Source organism: Chanodichthys erythropterus, chromosome 1, assembly GCF_024489055.1.
Source record: "Chanodichthys erythropterus isolate Z2021 chromosome 1, ASM2448905v1, whole genome shotgun sequence".
NCBI classification, from domain to species: domain Eukaryota; kingdom Metazoa; phylum Chordata; class Actinopteri; order Cypriniformes; family Xenocyprididae; genus Chanodichthys; species Chanodichthys erythropterus.
The window spans coordinates 7,482,807-7,502,849 of NC_090221.1; the positions used below are offsets into that span (position 1 = coordinate 7,482,807).

General features: G+C 36.6%; 1 protein-coding gene across 1 annotated transcript; it reads left to right on the plus strand.

Annotated features, from left to right (window-relative positions):
• Positions 1–2,263: 2,263 nt before the first annotated feature.
• On the plus strand, positions 2,264–19,089 carry fam149a (family with sequence similarity 149 member A). The gene is made up of 15 exons (XM_067370405.1): positions 2,264–2,460; positions 7,747–7,839; positions 7,968–8,100; positions 9,363–9,505; positions 10,513–10,641; positions 11,406–11,573; positions 12,065–12,249; positions 12,932–13,074; positions 13,170–13,264; positions 13,452–13,631; positions 15,011–15,134; positions 15,768–15,896; positions 16,711–16,789; positions 16,935–17,084; positions 19,013–19,089. The coding sequence occupies exons 1-15, from the start codon at positions 2,264–2,266 to the stop codon at positions 19,087–19,089; spliced, it is 2,025 nt and encodes a 674-aa protein (XP_067226506.1).
• Positions 19,090–20,043: the final 954 nt, after the last annotated feature.

Genomic DNA, 20,043 nt, shown 5'->3' on the forward strand with positions numbered 1-20,043 from the left:
ATGACCCTGACCACACAGTATCCTCTTGCGCTATTAATATGCACTTTTCATAAATAAACTTGCCACTGAAGCACCATAAGCACATGGGCTCAGTGTTGACCCTCAAAGGAATTGACGCCGCGGATCAGTGTTTTAAAAAAGCTGTCATTGTTGTTTCTCCAGAGAAACAAACAACAGTCATAATAGTTTTAATTCACTGATGTTCTGTCCATTATTATTGTTCTTGTCTCTCATGTTAGGCTACTTCAATTTCTTGTCCCTAAGCTTTCAATTAGCCTACTGTAGCAGAAAATATGGACTATCGCCCCTTCTAAAGGTTTTATACAGTATACAGTACATATCTCTATAAATAGCTTTTCATTTATAAGGACATGTCCCCTTTTCTCAAAGGCAATTTACAGAAGTCTACTGAAGCAAATCCCAGGAGGTCCTGCAGCATTTTAACCTACCTAAATAGCCAGCTCTTTGAAAGGTCCTTTGCCCAATTCTTTGACTTTAATGAGTAATTGGCCTCTTGTGCTATTGAAAACACATTGAAACATTTTTTTTTTTTTTTTTTAATAATAATGATAATATTGAAAACGTTGAAAAATTCTGAGGGGGGAAAAAGCATGCGAGTAGCCCTTCTAGTGCTAAGAGCAAACCTATGGTAACACTGGCATCTGCTGTTCTATGGCTCCATCTAGTGTTTTACGCATAAATTACACCTAGGTGATAGAATTCATGATGGTTTCAGTTTATTTTGCATCTTTTGTTTATTATTGAGATTTTGGGATAAAAATATATACACATTTCCTTCATTTTACAGCGTAGGCTAGAGCTTAAATTGGTTTTAGCCTATAGGCCTATTTTATTTTGATCTGGCTTAAAAAAATGAAAATTCTGTCATTTATTACCTACCCTCATGCCGTTCCACACCCGTAAGACCTTTGTTAATCTTCAGAACACAAATTAAGATATTTTAGTTGAAATCCGATGGCTCCGTGAGGCCTGCATAGCCAGCAATGACATTTCCTCTCTCAAGATCTATTAATGTACTAAAAACATATTTAAATCAGTTCATGTGAGTACAGTGGTTCAATATTAATATTATAAAACGACGAGAATATTTTTGGTGCTCCAAAAAAAACCCAAAATAACGACTTATTTAGTGATGGCCGATTTCAAAACAATGTTTCATGAAGCATCGGAGCATTATGAATCAGCGTGTCGAATCAGTTGTTCGGAGCACCAAAGTCAAGTGATTTCAGCAGTTTGACTGTTTGACACGCGATCCAAATCATGATTCGATACGCTGATTCATTACGCTCTGAAGTTTCAAGCAGCAGTATTTTGAAATCGGACATCACTAAATAAGTCATTATTTTGTTTTTTTTTGGTGCACCAAAAAATTCTCGTCACTTTATAATATTAATATTGAACCACTGTACTCACATGAACTGATTTAAACTTGATTTTCAACTAAAACATCTTAATTTGTGTTCCGAAGATTAACGAAGGTCTTACGGGTGTGGAACGTCATTAGGGTACGTAATTAATGACAGAATTTTCTTTTTTGGGTGAACTAACCCTTTAACCGTGACAAAAACACTGTTAAATAATTATTACAGACAGTATTGATGATGTTTTGTTGACGTTTTGTTCCTCAATTTTGCACATTTAACTCATAATCTTTGTGATTAGTCTACTTAAACATTGTTTTAATGGGGTAGTTCACCCCAAAATGAAAATTGTGTCATCATTTACTCACCCTCAGGTTGTTCCAAACCTGTATACATTTTTTTGTTATGTTGAACACAAAAGAAGATATTTTAAAGAATATGGGAAACTGAACAGTTTTGGGGCACCATTGACTTCCATAGTATTTTTCTTCATACTATAGAAGTCAATGGTGCCCCAAAAGTGGTCTGGTTACAAACTTTCTTCAAAATATCTTTCTTTGTGTTCAACAGAACAAAAACATTTTTACAGGTTTGGAACAACTTGAGGGTGAGTAAATGATGACAGAATTTTCATTTTTGGGTGAACTATCCCTTTAAGACGTGTATGTAAAAAGAGCTACTCACTTAAGAGTAACCCTCAGTTTTGTCTTTTGTTGCGGGGTGAAAGTCTTAATTAGCCTCCCCAAAAGTAAGATATGTTAGTGGCAGATATTAACAGCGTCACGTTCGGTGAGTGACAGCTTGTCACCTGCTTTGTCTGTAACCTATGCGGAGCGTCGCTCTCGTTGTCAGCGCGGGGAAGCTGTCAGTCACATTCATTAATGCAGGTGACCGTGGAGCGCATCGAGCCAAGCGGCGGCTCTACCGGCCCAAAGTTCCAGCATGGCTTTCCTGACAGACTTTATCGCTGTGGTTTCGACAAGCCCCCGCTAGACTCGGAGCGAACACTTCAATGGAAGAGGACAAGAAGTGCTCAGGACAACATGAGTCCGGTCCGAGAGAGTGATGACAGCTTGAAGTAAGTTCCTTCTCCGAACATTCATTCAAGTTTTAGAACAATGACCTGTAGATTCTATGAGAATAATATTTAGAATGTCCTTGCCATTCAAGTTTAGGTGTCTTGTGGTGTCCTGTCTATTTAAGCAAGGAAAAAGTTATGTCTAGCTAAGCTACACAACTAGCCACTTAAGGAGCAACGCTGTTTTCTAGTGCTGCTGTATAGCTAATAAATTAAAACTTAAAACACAGTCAAAACGGTGTTCTTTCATGGCAAGACCTTTAATATTTAATGGAATTGTGCTCACTACTTGATAACTAATTAATACAAGACTAATGTCAAAGAATCAGGGTATAGTCTTTCCTCTGGCACGAGCATATCTAATTGCTCGATCTACACCAGCATTTAGTTACGACTGAAATCCCTCACTAGAGCTGATCTTTGAAAATTGATGGGGCAAATGTGTATAGCTATAGCTTTCCTTAAATGCAGTTTTATAAACCTTTTAGACACTGTGTTTACTGAATAAATGTGTAATGGAATTATACAAGGGCTTGGGGATTGTTCAGTGAGTGAAACTGAGCATTGTTGTGCTTAAGAAGAGTTTAAGAATAGATTTACTGTGTTTTTATATAGCTAATATCAAGCGTTAGTTCTGGCAGGTCAGAGTAGTCAAGCTCGCATTAGCTGACTCAGCTGATCCACATCTACCTATAGGAATACAATGCCTATCTTAGTATATGAATTCCTTTCAGCATTATCAGCAGCTTTACCCTCCTCCATCCCCAGCTCCTCTCGTCCAGACAGGACTTGGCCTCTGATGTACCTAACCTCTTCAAATCAGACTAATTTTTCTTGAATCATGTTGTTACATCAAATTATTGTCATTAAGAACATTAATGATATCTGCATACCTTTATGTTGGTTGTTCTGTTTACCTTAAGGTGCTGCTCTCCCTGCTATTATCCATGCTAGGCTGCATGGATGAGCAGGTAGTTCTTACCCAGAACAGAACCATACTGCCAATCCAAACTGTATGCAAATTTTCAATCATCTTTATCTGCTTTTCCACCTAAATTACCCGGAACAATTTGTCCCAGAAACTTTTTCCCCCAGACCTGTTGCTGTCTCCATTTCCATCACGTTCTAAATGTCGTAGGATTGCACGCGACTTGTTCCAACTGGATTTTGTTCTTCACATTTAAGCGTATTTTTTGAACTCAGTTGTTGATTCGAATAGCAAACAACTCTTACTGTATGCATCGCAGCAAATGGTGGTTGAAGTAAAATGCTGGTGGAGTCAACCAATCAAAATGCTGCATGAACTCAACCAATCAGCATATTCAGCACCCAAGTCCCACCCGCAAAAGTTTGTGAACTTTGACAAAGTACTATCTTGCGGGCAAGGACTTTTTGAGGGGGAAATTTTTACCCAGATCTTCATTTAGACCCTGGTCCCTGCAGTTCAAACACACCGAGTACTAACATCCCTAGTTCCTGGGGAAAGTTCTTGCGGTGAAAACGCGGCTTTTGAATATAGTGGTCCTTACAGAATATGTTTAAAGATCACTATTTGTTTTATTACACTTCACTCTTCAAGATATCCATTTCCCTACAGCACATACAATTATTTATTTATTTGTTTGAAATATTATGATTAATATTCTACAATTTATTTATTGTTTATTTTTTGTTTGATCAGTATAGTTCTTGAGATGCCAATATCCCTTGTGCTGACTTCTGTATACCATCATAAATGCAACAAGTGACAACTTGTGGTCCAGTTTTAATGAATTACTGAAAATACATCAAAAATCAAAATCAGTTCAAACTGTTGTTGTGCAATTTTTTTGGAGCAACACATACCATAGATTTCTAATTTCTTTACATAATAAGTAAACTAAAATAGCATAACATTAAGAACCAAAATTCTCATATATGCACTCAGCCTAAACATTTATAAAATACTTTGATGTTCTGTTTTGCAAGTTAATTGTTTTATATATTTGACAAGTGAGATTTGATGTTGTGTCTGAACATTGGAATGGTGTAAAATTTGACAGGCTTGTACTGAGTGAAATCACTGTCCCGTTGTGCTTGCTGCTAAAAGGCAGACAAGAGAAAGAATCCATGTCAGTCATCTGAGGCTTTCTGCTGCCATGCTGGTCATGCATGTTTCATTAGGCTCTGGCGGGCAACCTGCTGAAATTATTTGCTGTTTGCTCTGTGAGAGAAACCTGAGCCGCTACTGAAGCTGGGCTTCCTCGTTGACCCCTGCCAACCGTTGAAGCCTTCACCCGCTGCTAATTAGTTTTCCCCGTTCTCTGCGCTACTTCTTCTGTAGCTGCATGTGGTGTCAGTTTGTGCTCCTGTGTGCACGGAGTGCTCTTGTTGTTGTCTTTATCTATTAACGTTTAAGAGAGATATCAAGTGATTATTGACATAAAATGCTTTTTGGAAAGGGACATGTGATGTCTAAAACCCCTTTGCTAAATTTTGTATATATAAGATGGTGTAAATAGTTAATACAATGACATTTTTGTAGGCCAAAAAAACTAAAGCAATTTAACACTTTCGGTTCCATCGTCCCAAAGTCAATGTTTTTTTGTTTGTGTGTTTTTGGGATTTTGGTGAAATAAGGGGTGTGGTGAACACAAGCTTAAGATATTTTCACGTTTTATTCTACAACATAAAGCACCTGTAATACCCCACTCTGGGTTTTTTGAATCTTTTACGTGTCTTGAAAAAAGGCAGTTGCTAAATGGGACTACATTATTAAACTTCATCACACCGAACAGGTAAATTCATCTACGCACTAATTCACTTTCACAGCCACCTTGTGTTTATAATCGTGCTCTTGCCAACTATTCTAACTTGTTTTTGAACAAAGACTAAAAGAGTTGTTGGACGCTGGGTAGTGGCGACAAACTAACGTGGTGTAGTTCGCTCATAGCCTAAGGTTAGCATTTTATTTCTGTCGATTGTATTAAAGGGTTAGTTCACCCAAAATTGAAAATTCTGTCATGTCACCATCATGTTGTTCCAAACTCTTCAGAAACTTTGTTCATTTTCGGAACACAAATATAATATTTTTTTGATAAAATCCAAGACATCGTTAAAACAGTCAACGTGACTGCAGTGATTCAACCTTAATTTTATGAAGCAACAAGAATACTTTTGGTGCGCAAAAACAAAACAAAAATTACGACTTCATTCAACAATCTCTTCTCTTTCGTGTCAGGCCAAGTCGACACCTCAAACTCGCTGTGCTCCTCAAACCAGTCCTGAACAATTTTTGCTTTGTGGTAGGGCGCATTATCCGGCTGAAAGAGGCCACAGCCACTTGGGAATACCGTTTCAATGAAAGGCTGTACATGGCATGACCCAAGGTTTCCCAGCAGAACATTCACCAAGCATCACAGATGACAGCTGACACCTTTCTGTCAGAACCAGCATTAACTTCTTGAGCAATTAGAGCTACAGTAGCTCGTCTGTTGGATCATACCACACAGGTATGCCTTCACTCCCCACGTGCATCAATGAGCCTTGGCAACCCATGACCCTGTCTCCGGTTCACCACTGTTCCTTCCTTGGACCACATTTGACCACTTTTGACTGGGAACACCCCATAAGAGCAGTTTTGGAGATGCTCTGACCCAGTCGTCTATAGCCATCACAATTTGTCCCTGGTCAAACTCGCTCAAATCCTTGCGCTTGCCCATTTTTCCTGCTTCTAACACATCAACCTTGAGGACAAAATGTTCACTCGATGCCTAATATATCCCACCCGCTAACCGGTGCCGTGATGAAGAGATAATCAGTGTTATTCACTTTACCTGTCAGTGGTCATAATGTTATGCCTGATCGGTGTATATATAAATCTGCTGGATATACTTAAAATGTCATCTTAGATGTCTTATTCCTAGAAACATTTTCTATTTAAGAGTTTCATGATTACACTCCAGGATGGAAAAAATCTTAGGGAGAAAGCTCCTCTGGGATGGATGGTAAGGTGTGTACACCTGTGAGTCATGCAGGGGAGGGTGGGGACTTTCATGCACCTGTGCTGTGCTACTGTAGCGTGTCCAAACACTCCCTTGATGGAGCTGAAGTAACAGATCAGAGGCACCTCTGGGCGAGAGGAAGAGAAGGAAACTCGTGTTGACCTGCAGGGGAAACAAGAAGTCATTTCTGATGGCTGATCTGAAAGTGTGAATGTTGCTGTCTGTTCTTTAAACGATTTGGCTGGGTACCACTGATAGGAGTAATTTACCCATGCACAGTACACTGGGCTTTGGGTGGGCCTCATCTTTGGCCACCCTACCTCTTGTGCTCTCTCACTACCCAGACAGCTACAGGGCAGCGTACCATGACAGACATGCTGGACTCATTGTAATTGGGTAAGTTCTAGCGTTTTTGAAAGGGTTTTTTGTGAGGGGAACAATCACAACTCGTCATAACGTTATGCATTATTGGAATTTTATTTTGAAATTTTGTTGCATCAACAAGGTCTTGTATTAACTATGCAAGTTATAACTCCAATAATCACATTACAATTGTCATTTATCTGACATATGCTGTAATTTGGTTTTAATAATCTTTTTAAACAAATTTTTTGTGGGTTACAGTTATAACCAACACTCATTTTATTCACAGAGGTCTCAATAAACACTGATACTGAATGATGACAAATCTTAAGAGACAAAAAGAGATATTTAAATGATATAAAACAATGTAAAATAAGCATGTTTAAAAAATTAAAAATAACTCTATTTTACTATATAACATTTACAGATAAAGCTTCTTGTTGTCATAGTGATAAATGTGACACTCCAACATGCCTGTATATTGTACTTTGATCTTGTACTGTTTGAATTATTCATGACATAATTGTCTGATAGATTAGAGGCAGTTTGAGACAAAGAGTGAAAGCTTGAAGGCGACAGCATCATGTGACCCTCTTATACCTGCAGGTGGATATGCTTTTCATAACAAAAGCTCTTTGCCTTGATTAGTTCATTTTAAATAGTCCCGCTGAAAGATTAATATATGTTGTTATGTAGTCTCTAAAATAATATGAGGTTATAATAGCTGCATGCATAATAATTATAAAACAATTAGCAGATTCCATTTTAAAATAGTTTGATGAAGTTTAGCATGTTAACCAAAGGATGCTTATTGTGTTTTACAGTTCATAAATGCCTCTGAATGTATGACTGCAGCATGCGTTATTACAAGGCATAAATTGACACGTTTTCATTAACTGCATGGACCCATCTTTATTCTTATTCCCATATCATGTATTAGGAAAAAGCTGCTCAGCGAACCTAGCAAAAGCATAAACGCAGTGCCTGCCCCGTTCACCAGAAGTGTCAACAGGGTCCCAAACAGTGGCCTCAGGTAATACAATCATTTTTGTTTTGGAATATTCAGAACTTATTGTAAGGTTTCAGCTCTACTTCATATTAATGACATTTGAAAATAGAAAACAGAGTCCTTAGAGTAATGCTTCATTTCTTCATTGGTAGTATATCGTCATGTGGACAGTCATCTGCCGGTGGCACTACCCCCGTGAGCCACCTCCCCTCCCGCTCCGGCAGCTCGGGCACTGGCCCTGGTCTCTCCACAGAGCACAGCTCCATCTGCTCCTGGAGATATGATGTAATGCCTTTGTTCTTCTTTCAGATGTTTTTTAGCCTTTTCATCAGGGTTGGTCAACATTTTGAATTTTAGAATCAACTCCTATTCAGTGAATGAGATTTTTTTTTTTTTTATATATATATATATATATATATATATATATTTTTGTTCATGAGAACTTGAATTGGCCACACTCCAGAAGCAGCTAAATTGGAATTTGAATTGGAATGACGGGAATTTACTGTATTGAAAAATATTGAAATATTAACTTGTTGAAATAATTGAATTAATTAATATTCTATTATTCAAGAGGTCCATGTAAAAGGGAAAAAAAAAAGAATATTAATATTTATAGTTTTTGAAAATGGATTATTTGTATTATGTATTGTGTATGACATATGTATGGTTAATATATACCTACATATATATATATATATATATATATATATATATATATATATATATATATATATATATATATATATATAATATTATTGTTTTTTTTCTTAATATTATTGTTTTTTCCCATTAAGGCTGCATTTATTTAATAATAAATACAGAAAAAAACAAAATATTGTGAAATATTATTACAATTTAAAATTATGGTTTTATATATATATATATACACACACAGTGCACAGCATAATACAATTCATGGAAAGATGGCAAAACTAAAATGTGTATACATAATACATATACATAATAAAAACTGAGAAATATGTCATTAATAGCCATAAAATAAGTAAATTAGCCAATTTTGTTTAAATTAAGGATTGCAGAAATGAGTAGGGTGAATTCAGGTTCATTGGGACACATTTTGCCCTTGAGATGACTGGGAAAAAGTGTCCCAATAAACCTGAATTCACCCTACACCCTAGATTTAATTCAACAAATGTATAATATTCTAGCACTAATAAGTCTAATAAGTCTCCTGACAGTTCTCTCCCAAGTGGTTCCATTGTTGTCAGCATTAATATATAAGTTCAAATTCTTATTAGATTTATGTATCCTGTTTGCTACATCAGTTGAAATTAATTAATTGAATTGGAATGTAAAATAGCGTACAACACATTTATTAGTATTAAAATGTACCATGTAATAAATACTTGAAAAATAAGAGACATCTACAACAGGGCATTTTTCTGTTTATCATTTTAAAGCCTCTCACTGTTTTTAGTGCATGTTTCTAACTGTTATTTTTGCAAATGCATCACTAGTTGCTAGCTGTGGGATTCTCTGTGTGTTCATTGAATGTTTTAGTGTTTGGTTTGGCTTGCATGCAGGAGTTCGAGCGGGCGAATACTCAGCATGTGCGTCAGCTCTTTAACTCCGTGGATGAGCTGCTGTATGAGGGGAGAGTCAGCAGCCGCTCAGAGTCCCTGCAGGAGGAGTGTGAGGAGTGGAACGGACACACCCCCCATCTCAGGTACAGCTTCTTTGAGCAAAGAGAGGTTTGTGAGAGAAATTTGACTGTTCTGTGGCTAAAAGGGATAGGCATACTTAGATTTTTAAAGTTCACTAAATTAAATTAAAGATAATACTTTCTATTCCAAATTATATTCATCATATAATACTGAAAAAAAATGTATCACAGTTTCCACAAAAATATTAAGCACCACAACAGTTCTCTACATTGAGAACGTGGTGAAAAGTCACTGAATCATTCGCTCAACTGATTTCTTCAAAACACTGAGTCATTGGAAGGGGACAGAAAAAAAACAGAAAATAACTAGCAATATTATTTCTAAAATGTAAGTCACTCAATATTAGTGTTTAGTTTAAAAAAAAGCACTTTCATACTGTAACAGCTCCTGAACGTTTTCTTCTGATCAGAAAAATCATGCTTCAACTGATGCCTTTTATGTTTAATATCAGAAGGTCATATAAAAGGTCAGAACCCCCTTCATCATACCATCTTGACATAATTTTGACACTGTGGAAAACTTAAAATAAAATTACATTTAGATGTATACATGTGTGAATGCATTTTCTGTCATGTCACAGTTTAGCCAAGTCCTTATTGAACCAATAGGCTATTAACACAGTATATTAACTTAAATTAACAGATGAAATCCAAAAAAACAAACAACATACCGTGTGCACCTTCTAATCAGAAATCCAATAGACATTTGGAGACATTTTTCAAGCAAACGTGCTTTCCTATCAGACACGTGCATGTGCCCTCATGGTTCTGATATTCAGCTAGCTAGATCACATGACAGGTTCAAACTAACACTTCACTTTGTTCACCTGTAGGTGTCGCTATTACCTTATTATTGTGCTACTCAAATACAATTTTCAAATGAAAATTCATAATAAAATACACAACATTTTTAATAAAAATACCTTTCCACAAAAGTAAATAACTGAAATGTTTAGAAAGAAATGTTGTCTCCTTGTTATTGTCTCGTTGTGTTGCATCCTTGACCACAGAATTTTAGGAAACCAGTTGGAGCCTCCCAAACAGGAGGGTGTTCAGTACATCTGTAGACGAGAGTCCAGTGCCAGAACCTCATCCTTCTCCACACCCACCTGCCTGGACAAGAGGGAAGACCATAGCGAGTAAGCCCCTCAATAAAATGAAATCGACATTTTGAGTCATTGAGTTAAAATAACAAAAATACATGGGTTTTATTTAATGTTTAATTAAAATTATTATAGTTCTTTAGTTCTTTTGGTTTAAGGCTGCAGTTTAACAGCTACCAGGAGGGATAATTTTATGGCTTCAACTATATAAATACTGAATGAATGAATGATATTGTGATTTAAATGAGGCTCTAATTAAGTTGATTGTCCACTCCGGGCAGTGAGAAGTGATGGTCTGTCTGATTGAGGGCATGTGCAGGTTTCAAATAAAATATATATATAAGTTTTTATATCTATAGGTATACATCTAGTTCTCTTCAACAATTTTTTGGGGCATTATACAATTATCATGGTATTTTGTTTATCGCTGGAGTTACTCCTGGACTTTTTAAGGTCAGTCTTATCTTACAAAAATTTTTTTTCTTTATCTCTTGATTAATGAGCTCATTCAATTGATTGGTTTATGGGCTTAGCTCTTTGTTTTTGCTTGACTGCACTTATCTATTTTTTTGAAATATGCACTGAAGCCTATCATACATTATAAATTTGATATAACACATAAAACCAACCCCCAAGGATAAGGCCTCTCACCTGATTAAAAATATGCAATATGTTCTGAAGAAACTGCACTGAACATGTCCACCGGCAATGCATTTATCAGTCTGGCCTGGCTGTGGCGAGAATTTTCTTCCTCCCTCATTTCTCTCTTTCTCGCTCTCTCACTCTCTTTCTATCTGCAGGCTGTATGTAGCAGGCCGCAGTCTGGCCCCGGGTCTCTGGTGTGAGCACTCTGTCCCAAGCTCCAGCTCTCCTCCCTCTGAGCATTCACTCTACCTCAGTGAAGAAGAGGAGGTGTATGAAGCAGAGGGCAGCATAGAGGAGTTTTTAGCTTATGATGGAAAAGAAATGTATGTCACAAATACTTAATATACTATCATACCCCTCTATTATAATGCAACAGTGTAGGTTTATTTTTGAAAGTATGCATGCCTTAAATTCTTGGCCATTGAACATTTGCTCCAAAATATAATATTAAAATTTGGTCACACTTTAGTTTATGGTCCAATTCTCACTAATAACTAACTCATAATTACTATATTAATAAGTTAGTAAGGTAGTTGTTAAGTTCAGGTAATGTGTAGGATTAAGAGCTGTAGAATATGGTTGTGCAGAATAAGTAATTAATATGTGATTTATAAGAACTAATAAACAGCCAATATCCTAGTACTCCAATCCCATTGAATCGAAAATAGTATTTTTCATTATCTAAATTCTACAATTGCTATCCATCTTAGTTACATCATGTTATATGCAGTTTTATTCACCATAAATGGACTGTTAATAGTATGCACCCATTTTAAGGCATCCTGTAGCTCTTGTGTAATTCTTTTGACTGTAGGGAGGATGAGGAGGTGGATCAGAGGAAGTCTTCATCTGTATTCCCCAGGGGTGGAGTTCCACCAGTATCCCCTCATGCATGCATCCGTGACGCAGTTGCAGATGAGCTGTTTGATGACGTGTGGAGGGAGGTGGTGGGTCTCCTGGAGGAGCTCTTACACAAGTACTGGGAGAAACAACTCTCTGGTGTGTCTGAATTACTGAAACCAACTAAACAGAATTAGCTATAAGTACGTATGTGATTGATAGATCTTGGGTGGGTAAAGAACACAGCTTTTGCATGCATAAAGACCACTTGAAAATGAAAGCAGAGTTTTGTTGCTTTTCGTCCATGTCTCTTAAGCTTACTAAGGCTGCATTTATCTGATCAAAAATACAGGAAAATAGCAATATAGTGAAATGTTATTGCAATTTAAAATAACTACTTTCTATTTTAATATATTTTAAAATGTAATTTATTCCTGTGATGGCAAAGCTGAGTTTTCAGCATTATTACTCCAGCCTTCAGTCACATGATCCTTCAGAAATCATTCTAATATGCTGATTTTCTGCTCAAGAAACATTTTTTTTTATTACTATAACAATGTTGAAAACAGTTGTGCTGCTTAATATATTTGTTCAAACCATGATCAAAATGAGTGGGCCCTTTGATATGGTAAATATGTTTTTAAAAAATCATAATATTTAAATAATAATGATCAATGATCAATAATGATAAATGATCTTGATGCATCATCAGAATGAACTGTATTTGACCTAAGTGAGTTTGTGTTACTCTGTGGAGTAATAAAATGAAATTCAGTATTTGCCAGCAGATAAGTGTATTTTTGGAGATTTCCCTAAATTCCTAATGTTCTTTTGGCATCAGATGGAGCAACAGAGAGGAGAACATTAGAGAGCTCCAGTCAAGTGCCTTCACCTCAGATCTCTGTTAAAGGACCTCACCTTCTGTCTTCCAGAGGTTCTAGTAGCAGAAACACATTCCTGTCAACATGCAGCAATAATGTATGGGTGATGACCTACAAGAAACATGCACTTTGCTGTAAAGTTGAGGTTCTGTCTGTTACTTTGTTCTCATGTTATGAATTTGCTATTTCTTCTATCAGGACTCAAGTGCCTACAAGATTAATTTAAATGGTGTTATGACAATCCAAGCAAAGCCACTGCAACAGAGACATCAGGGATTTAGTGAGAGAGCCTTGTAAGTCTTTTGGAGTTTGGAAAGTTCTTATCAAACCCTACAAAAACTAAACAAAACAGTTTTTCTATTGCTATTTCTTTTTTTGAAGATTGTTTAATAAGGAACTGAATTTAGAAGTTTGTACAGATAAATCAATATGAAAACAAATGAAGACCTACAACTTGATCTGTCTTGGCTTCTCCTAAAGATATGACCCAGATGATGCACCGAGCGTGTTGATGTGTGTGAAGAGCCAGACTCTGAGAGGGTCCAGTGTACTCATACAGAAACCCACAGCCCAGCGCAGACTCCCCAGACTCAGTGGCAGGGTTCGGATGTACCACAGCCTTGTGGGAAACGGAAGCCAACTCTTACGAGGAACTAGACTGTAAGCTCAGCATACATTATCATAGGAGTTTAGAGGGATAGTTCATCCAAAAATGACAAGTCTGTCACTATTTACTCACCATCATGTCATTGAGAGCTCTAAAAATGTAAAAACAGCATCACAGAAGTATCATAAAAGTAGTTTGCTTGAATTTTGCACTAGTTTTCAAGACTTTTGAAGCCATATGACAACTTTGTGTGAACAATTGAATGAAACGAATGAAAAGTTGGCATGAAACGGAAGTTGCGATAGTCTTTTCTTCTCTGTTGAAACATATATCTGAGTAAAAGTCTTCTCGAACAAGAAAAATGTAGAGCGGGACTTGATTTTGCCTATTGCTATTGGTGCAATCTCATTTGAGTGACAGGTTGCCCTGTCCTCGCTCAAGTACATACGTCATCAGAAGAGAAGAGAAGAGAAGAGAAGAGAAGAGAAGAGAAGAGAAGAGAAGAGAAGAGAAGAGAAGAGAAGAGAAGAGAAGAGAAGAGAAGAGAAGTTCTTTTGATTAAAGAAGGGCACATGAATTAAAAAAATTATGTGCATAGATAAATCATTAATAATAAATACTGCAATGTTTCATAAATAAAAGAATTGTCAATTTTAATTTCATGGTAACTTTAAAGTCATTATTCACTGATAATATTGACATCCCTAGTTGTTCAAAATTGTTCTTTTGAGTCAGAATCAGTTCATTGAATCAGTTCATACAGTTCACCAAACTGATTGGTTCGGTTCTCTGACGGATCTAGTTGCAGAGCTCCCTGGAAGGGAAGAATGTCTGTAAATTAAGGTCTTTTCATCATAAAAACTATCAAATGGCTTTAGAACACTTTGAATATAGTGCACAAGACATATGGGCTGCTTTTATGATAATTTTAATGTGATTTTACCTATATAGTCCTTTTTGAAGCTTGAAAGCTCCAGTCGCCATTTAATGCAATTACATGAGCAAAATATCTTCTTTCGTGTTTCTTTGAGAACTTTTTTTGGGTGAACTATACCTCTAAGTGCACCGTTTTATATCCTCACAAGTTTTACATAAAGAATGCAATAAGAGAGGTTCTTCTGCAGCAACAACTTTATGCATGATGCAACTCTTTCAGAATACATGGCTGCAAATTATTCAATGCAAGGTCTACTGGGGTCGCATTATAACAGGCTGAGATCTTCTTTTGAAATGCAGACTCTTTTTAAAAGCACTTGTTAAATTGGTCCCTCAAGCTGCATTGCACCTTATTAATTGTAACACTTTTAACCTTGTCATCACTTGGAAAAATCATAGAAGTATAGCCTTGAGCTCCTGCAGGGGTATCAGGCATGAGTAAACATGCAGATTGCTAATTAGAGTTAGTATGTGTTCTTGGGTTTGTTTCTCGCAGATCCACTGTGAACGAAAGCCTGCCCTCTCCCCCAGTGAGTGCCGTTCAAAACCACAGGCTTCCTCAGATACTCTCTGAGTCTCCAGAGCAAGAATACTACGCACCTATTTCCAGGCTTATGCAGGTAACAAGCCACACCGGTGTCACTGTGGCCTGCAGATTATTGATCTGCCTTATCTGAAGAGATTCATGCATGTATCACCACCTTTGATTTTTTTTTTTAACTCAGCCAGCCTGCAATGGCAATTTATAGTTAATTTATTTGCTAGAAAAGAACATATGGATATTTTACATACATACATTTATACATACATTTATGTGTATAGGATGAGTAAAATGTATTAAGCACGGACTCATGAAACTAGTTAAATATGACAGTAAAGACATTTAATGTTGCAAAATATTTATATTTCAAATAATCACTGTTCTTTTGAACTTTCTGTTCATTAAACTAATCCTGAAAAAAGTGTGCAGACTTTGATCTCTGTAAACAGAGATAGCAGAATTTTTTTTTTAAATGGGTGAAAGTGGCCTATTGCCTCCATAGTCTAGTTGACATTAGAACTAGTAAACACAGTTGCCCTTTGCTCTTTTATAGAAATTTCAAATCATCTTAATCTAATATCTGCATTTTAATTGGAAGGAATATGGCAAAAAGTTCTGTGTAATTAAATGTGTATTTTGTTTAACTATTCAGTCTGCACTAATTTGGTTTGATTTCAGAGTCACAGCTGTGATCTTTCTCTATATCTCCTAGCTCAGAGGGAGGATCCTAAGAGGCGGAGCTCCCAGTGTCATGCATGCAGTAAACAATCTCCCACCACTGAGAGAGCCCACCCTGATGCTGGAGTCTCTGTCTCGGCCCAATACTACTCATACATTCAGAGTAATTCTCTACAAATGTGATCATAGTATAGTATTTACACTGGAAATTGGTCTAGGATTTACTTTAAAATTATGGTAACACTGGTATGGGGAACACATAATCACTATTAACTATGCCTCAATAAACCCTTAATTTACTGCTTATTAAGAGTTGGTAAGGTAGTTGTTGTAGCGTTTAAGTTTGGGGTAAGATTTAGAGATTTAGAATATGTTAGAATAAGGCATTAATATGTCCTTTATAAGTACTAATAAACAGCCAACATGCATGCTAATAAGCAACTAGTTAAAAGTGAGAATTGTTCCCCATAGTAAAGTGTTACCGAAATTAGTTTTACTCAGAAATTGCTAGTAAATTACAAATACAAATAATTAGAGATAGAGATGCATTGAATTAAACATGAAATGTTGAAGTAGAAAGACTGAAATTGTATTTTCTTGTAAAAAGAAGTCAAGTAAAATTTTTTTTTTACAAATTTTAAAAGTATAGTGCAGCTGAAAAAACACATACATTGCAGATGACAATGCATACATTGAACAGAAGTCTTGAGAGCATACATGTGATGTCAGTACTCATTGTGGTATCAGATGTTAGGCAGTTATAGCTATAGGTAACCAGCAGTTTAATGTGGAACAAAACCAAATCCTAAAACTGCATTTCTATACAACTTTGTAGAAACATGACACCACACCCTACAATAAATGACATAGATACTTTCCTGGTTCAGACACTGCTTTGGTAACACTGCTTGAAATAAGAGGTAAATACAGCAGAGTCTATTGTTAGATGTAAGTCATGCCATGTTTTTGTTCTGCAGTCCGACACCCCTATGAAAAGGTCCTTCACACCTATGGATTTTGCCTGTAACATGAGGACAAGTCGAGGACTTGTCAAAGGTGTGTCACCAAGTAGTTGCCTGATTTGGCCATTGGCATGAAGGACAACACAAGCACACTATGGCTTTGCTTTCTACAATTTTAAAAATAAGTCATTCAAGAAAAGTATAATGAAAATGAAAGCTTTTTTCTGTATGCTACTTAGGTGAGAGCACACCTATGGGTGTGACAGGCTTCAGTATGGGTATCACCAGCTCTACAGCTAGTGGGTTCTTGGAGTGTTCCACACCTAGCAGGAAGCGTCTGCCCTGCGCTGATGGTGAAGGAGGGAACATGCCTCTACTTGGCTCTATTGGTCAGATTATTATTTGATGTTATTATTTTTTATCTAATATAAAAGTAATGCAGTTAATTACACCCTTAGAAGGAAGGGTTCTATATAGAACCTCAAAGGGTTTTGACAGGTGCTTCATATATAGAACTATATATAGAACCCCTATTATGCTATTTTGAAGTTTCCTAATTTTGTCTCCTACAAGGTCAAAAAAACACTTTAATTTTCTCATATTATACATTGCACATCACCTAATTTCTCAGTTTGAAAATGGTTTGTTCAAAGATTTGCCCTGTGTACCAATGTCCATACTATCCATCCTAAATAGTATGTGAGATTAAAATAAGTGTGTCCCAAAGAATAGTATGTTGAAAAGAGTATGCCAAAAGTGGTCTACTATTTCCGGTAGATTTTCGAAGTGTGCATTCGTGCACACTATAAAGGCTAATATTGCCCACAACCTATTGCACTTCGGATGAGGATTCAGTTCAGAACTACAAACAGTAAAAAGTGTTAAAAAATGCAAAACATGGCAGATATGCGCGACCGACGGTGAGAGGCTTGAGTGACTAATAATCAGTTTAACCTGATGGAAAATATTTATTTAATGTTATCCATGTTATATTTCATCTGCAATACCAATGTGGACTTTTATAAAGACCCGAATGGCCATTAACTTTTAAATGCATAATTATGCATATGAAGAGAGTTCTCCACATGAAAGACCCGCGACTGCATATCAAGGTGCTACTGCATTTCTCTCCGATACAGTAGGAAATTAACTAAATGAAATGTGGTGGAGGATGTAAGATGATTGACAGGCCAGTTTACGGTGACAGGATGCGACAGAGAGCGAAGACGTGATAGTAGGTCCCAAAGCTTGTCTACTCTTTTGCTACACACTCAAAAGTATGTACTTTTCGTTCATAAAAGGAGTGCATACTTTTAGGGCGTAGTAGAAGTAGGCGAATTGGGACGCAGCATCAGTCTCTCTAAATCCTTCCTTTCCGAGAGCCTACTGTGTTCTGATTGGTCAGATGACCTAGTCTGTTGTGATTGGTCTACTGCTTACAGTGTGTGGTAAATGAAATGCTCATTGCCATATCTGAATTTCAGCTCTGTAGGCTTCCTCAAAACTTGATACACAGTGATACGAACGATGGAATTGTTTTTTTTCTGAATAAAGTCCTCATCCTTTTGAAGTGGATTAGCAGCATTAAAACAGCATGTCGGTAACACAAACGATACTCTTTCAGGCCTCAGCTTTAACTACAGTGTTTGAGGCCGGGTCAAAGTAGAAGTTGTTGAGGGGTAGCCAGTGAAGACCATAGGCTGGCATTATTGTTACGCAGACATGTAGTGAAGTGAGACTGGAATCGCTGACGACTTGTTTTGGCACTTCAGAATGGATTCTTTCTTCAGGAGACAATAACTTTATTTGTAGTGCACTTTGATCTTTAAAACTTTGCAGGCATTTTACCTTCGCAAACAGATATACACACTGCATGAAAGGTAATATTTAAAAAAAAAAAAACATAATAGGGGCATTTTAAATTGAGTCAAAAACCCTAGGGTTCTATATAGAACCCCATTGAACCTTTTTTTCTGAGAGTTATAGTGTCAAGTAGTTCGAATCCATTACCCTTTGTGGTTGTTTATTTAATATTGAATCTATCTTTAAAGCCTGAACCAATTAACTGTTCAGTCTTCACACCATACACTGTGTAGAATCAACAAATGAATGAACCAGTAAAATAAGCAATGACAAAGGGGCTTTAATTAAAAGGAAAGTATGTGAGTTATTTGTAAGATATGGACATTATTTTGCTTTTGGGACACTGTATATTAATTAACACTTTCAATAAGGCAGTGTCCTAGTAGAGAAGAGGTTCACATAATGAAAATATTTCCTTAAGTCTGAGTAAATCGCCAATACAATCTGCTTTCAGGTGTCCAGAATCATCGGAAACAGTTGAGCCGGTTTCCATTGCATGTGAGGAAGAAATTTCAGCCTGTCATGCCATAGCAGGGGAGTTAATTTTGTAATTAAATGAAAGAGCGTAACGGGGCGGACATTATGAATGCAACAGGGTGATAGGCACTGATATACTATCACTGTCATAATAGGACTTTATTGTCACCATGTCTACTTACAAGCTGTCACATGCAGTGCCTTCAGTTTATGGACTTGATAGTTTTTCCACAGTGACCTGGAGAACAATCTGGAGCTAACAGGACAAATGACCTCATGCATCCCTGTTGTGTTGTTTTTCTTTTTGAAGAATGAATGCCAAACATGTTTTGTTAATGCAGGTTAATACATATGTACATTTTAATATGAATTTGTTTTTACTGCTTAAACAGATGTCTGAGGCCAACAGGTTAATTTCTTTTACAGTGATGGTTGATAATACTGATTTAAGCTAAACTGTTTGATTCAGCAGCATTTTATTGAGTTTTTCCCCTCCTCGGTGGAGTCATTTGCAATAAAATTGTTATATAATTTGGCAAAGGTTCAGTAATATATCACAGCGATCAACTTTTCCTTTCCTGCCTGTTTTTAAAGAGGTCTTAAAATTATTTTAATCATGCTCACTTTCACAAATATAATTCTCAATATTTTTGCATGAATATTGTAAGTTGATAAAGCATGAGATAACTTGAATAAAATCCAGGCCATTCAAGGTGATTTTCTTTAACAAAAGACTTGGCGGACCTCTTTCATAGGAGAAAGACAGCTGAATTTTTGCCAGTAAACCACAACACACACAGACAAATAAGCCACAAAAAGCCCACCAATAATATACCAGATCATATAATTGCTGCGTTACTTCTGCTGTCTGTTAATGTTTCAGCGGGAGGCACTTTACCCACAGATAACCTGCATGCGTCCCAGTTATATATCATAACTCCATCTGTTTGATTAGCCCAGGGTGTTTTTTTCCCTCTCTCTATCTATCTCTCTGTACTAAGAGAGTGA

Bases quoted from the DNA above. Each gene is read 5' to 3' on its own strand.
- fam149a (XM_067370405.1), top strand. From the start codon at position 2,264: ATGCAGGTGACCGTGGAGCGCATCGAGCCAAGCGGCGGCTCTACCGGC. The intron at 7,840-7,967 runs GTAATACAATCA...CTTCATTGGTAG, and splicing joins GTCCCAAACAGTGGCCTCAG to TATATCGTCATGTGGACAGT. The intron at 13,075-13,169 runs GTGATGACCTAC...TTCTTCTATCAG, and splicing joins CATGCAGCAATAATGTATGG to GACTCAAGTGCCTACAAGAT.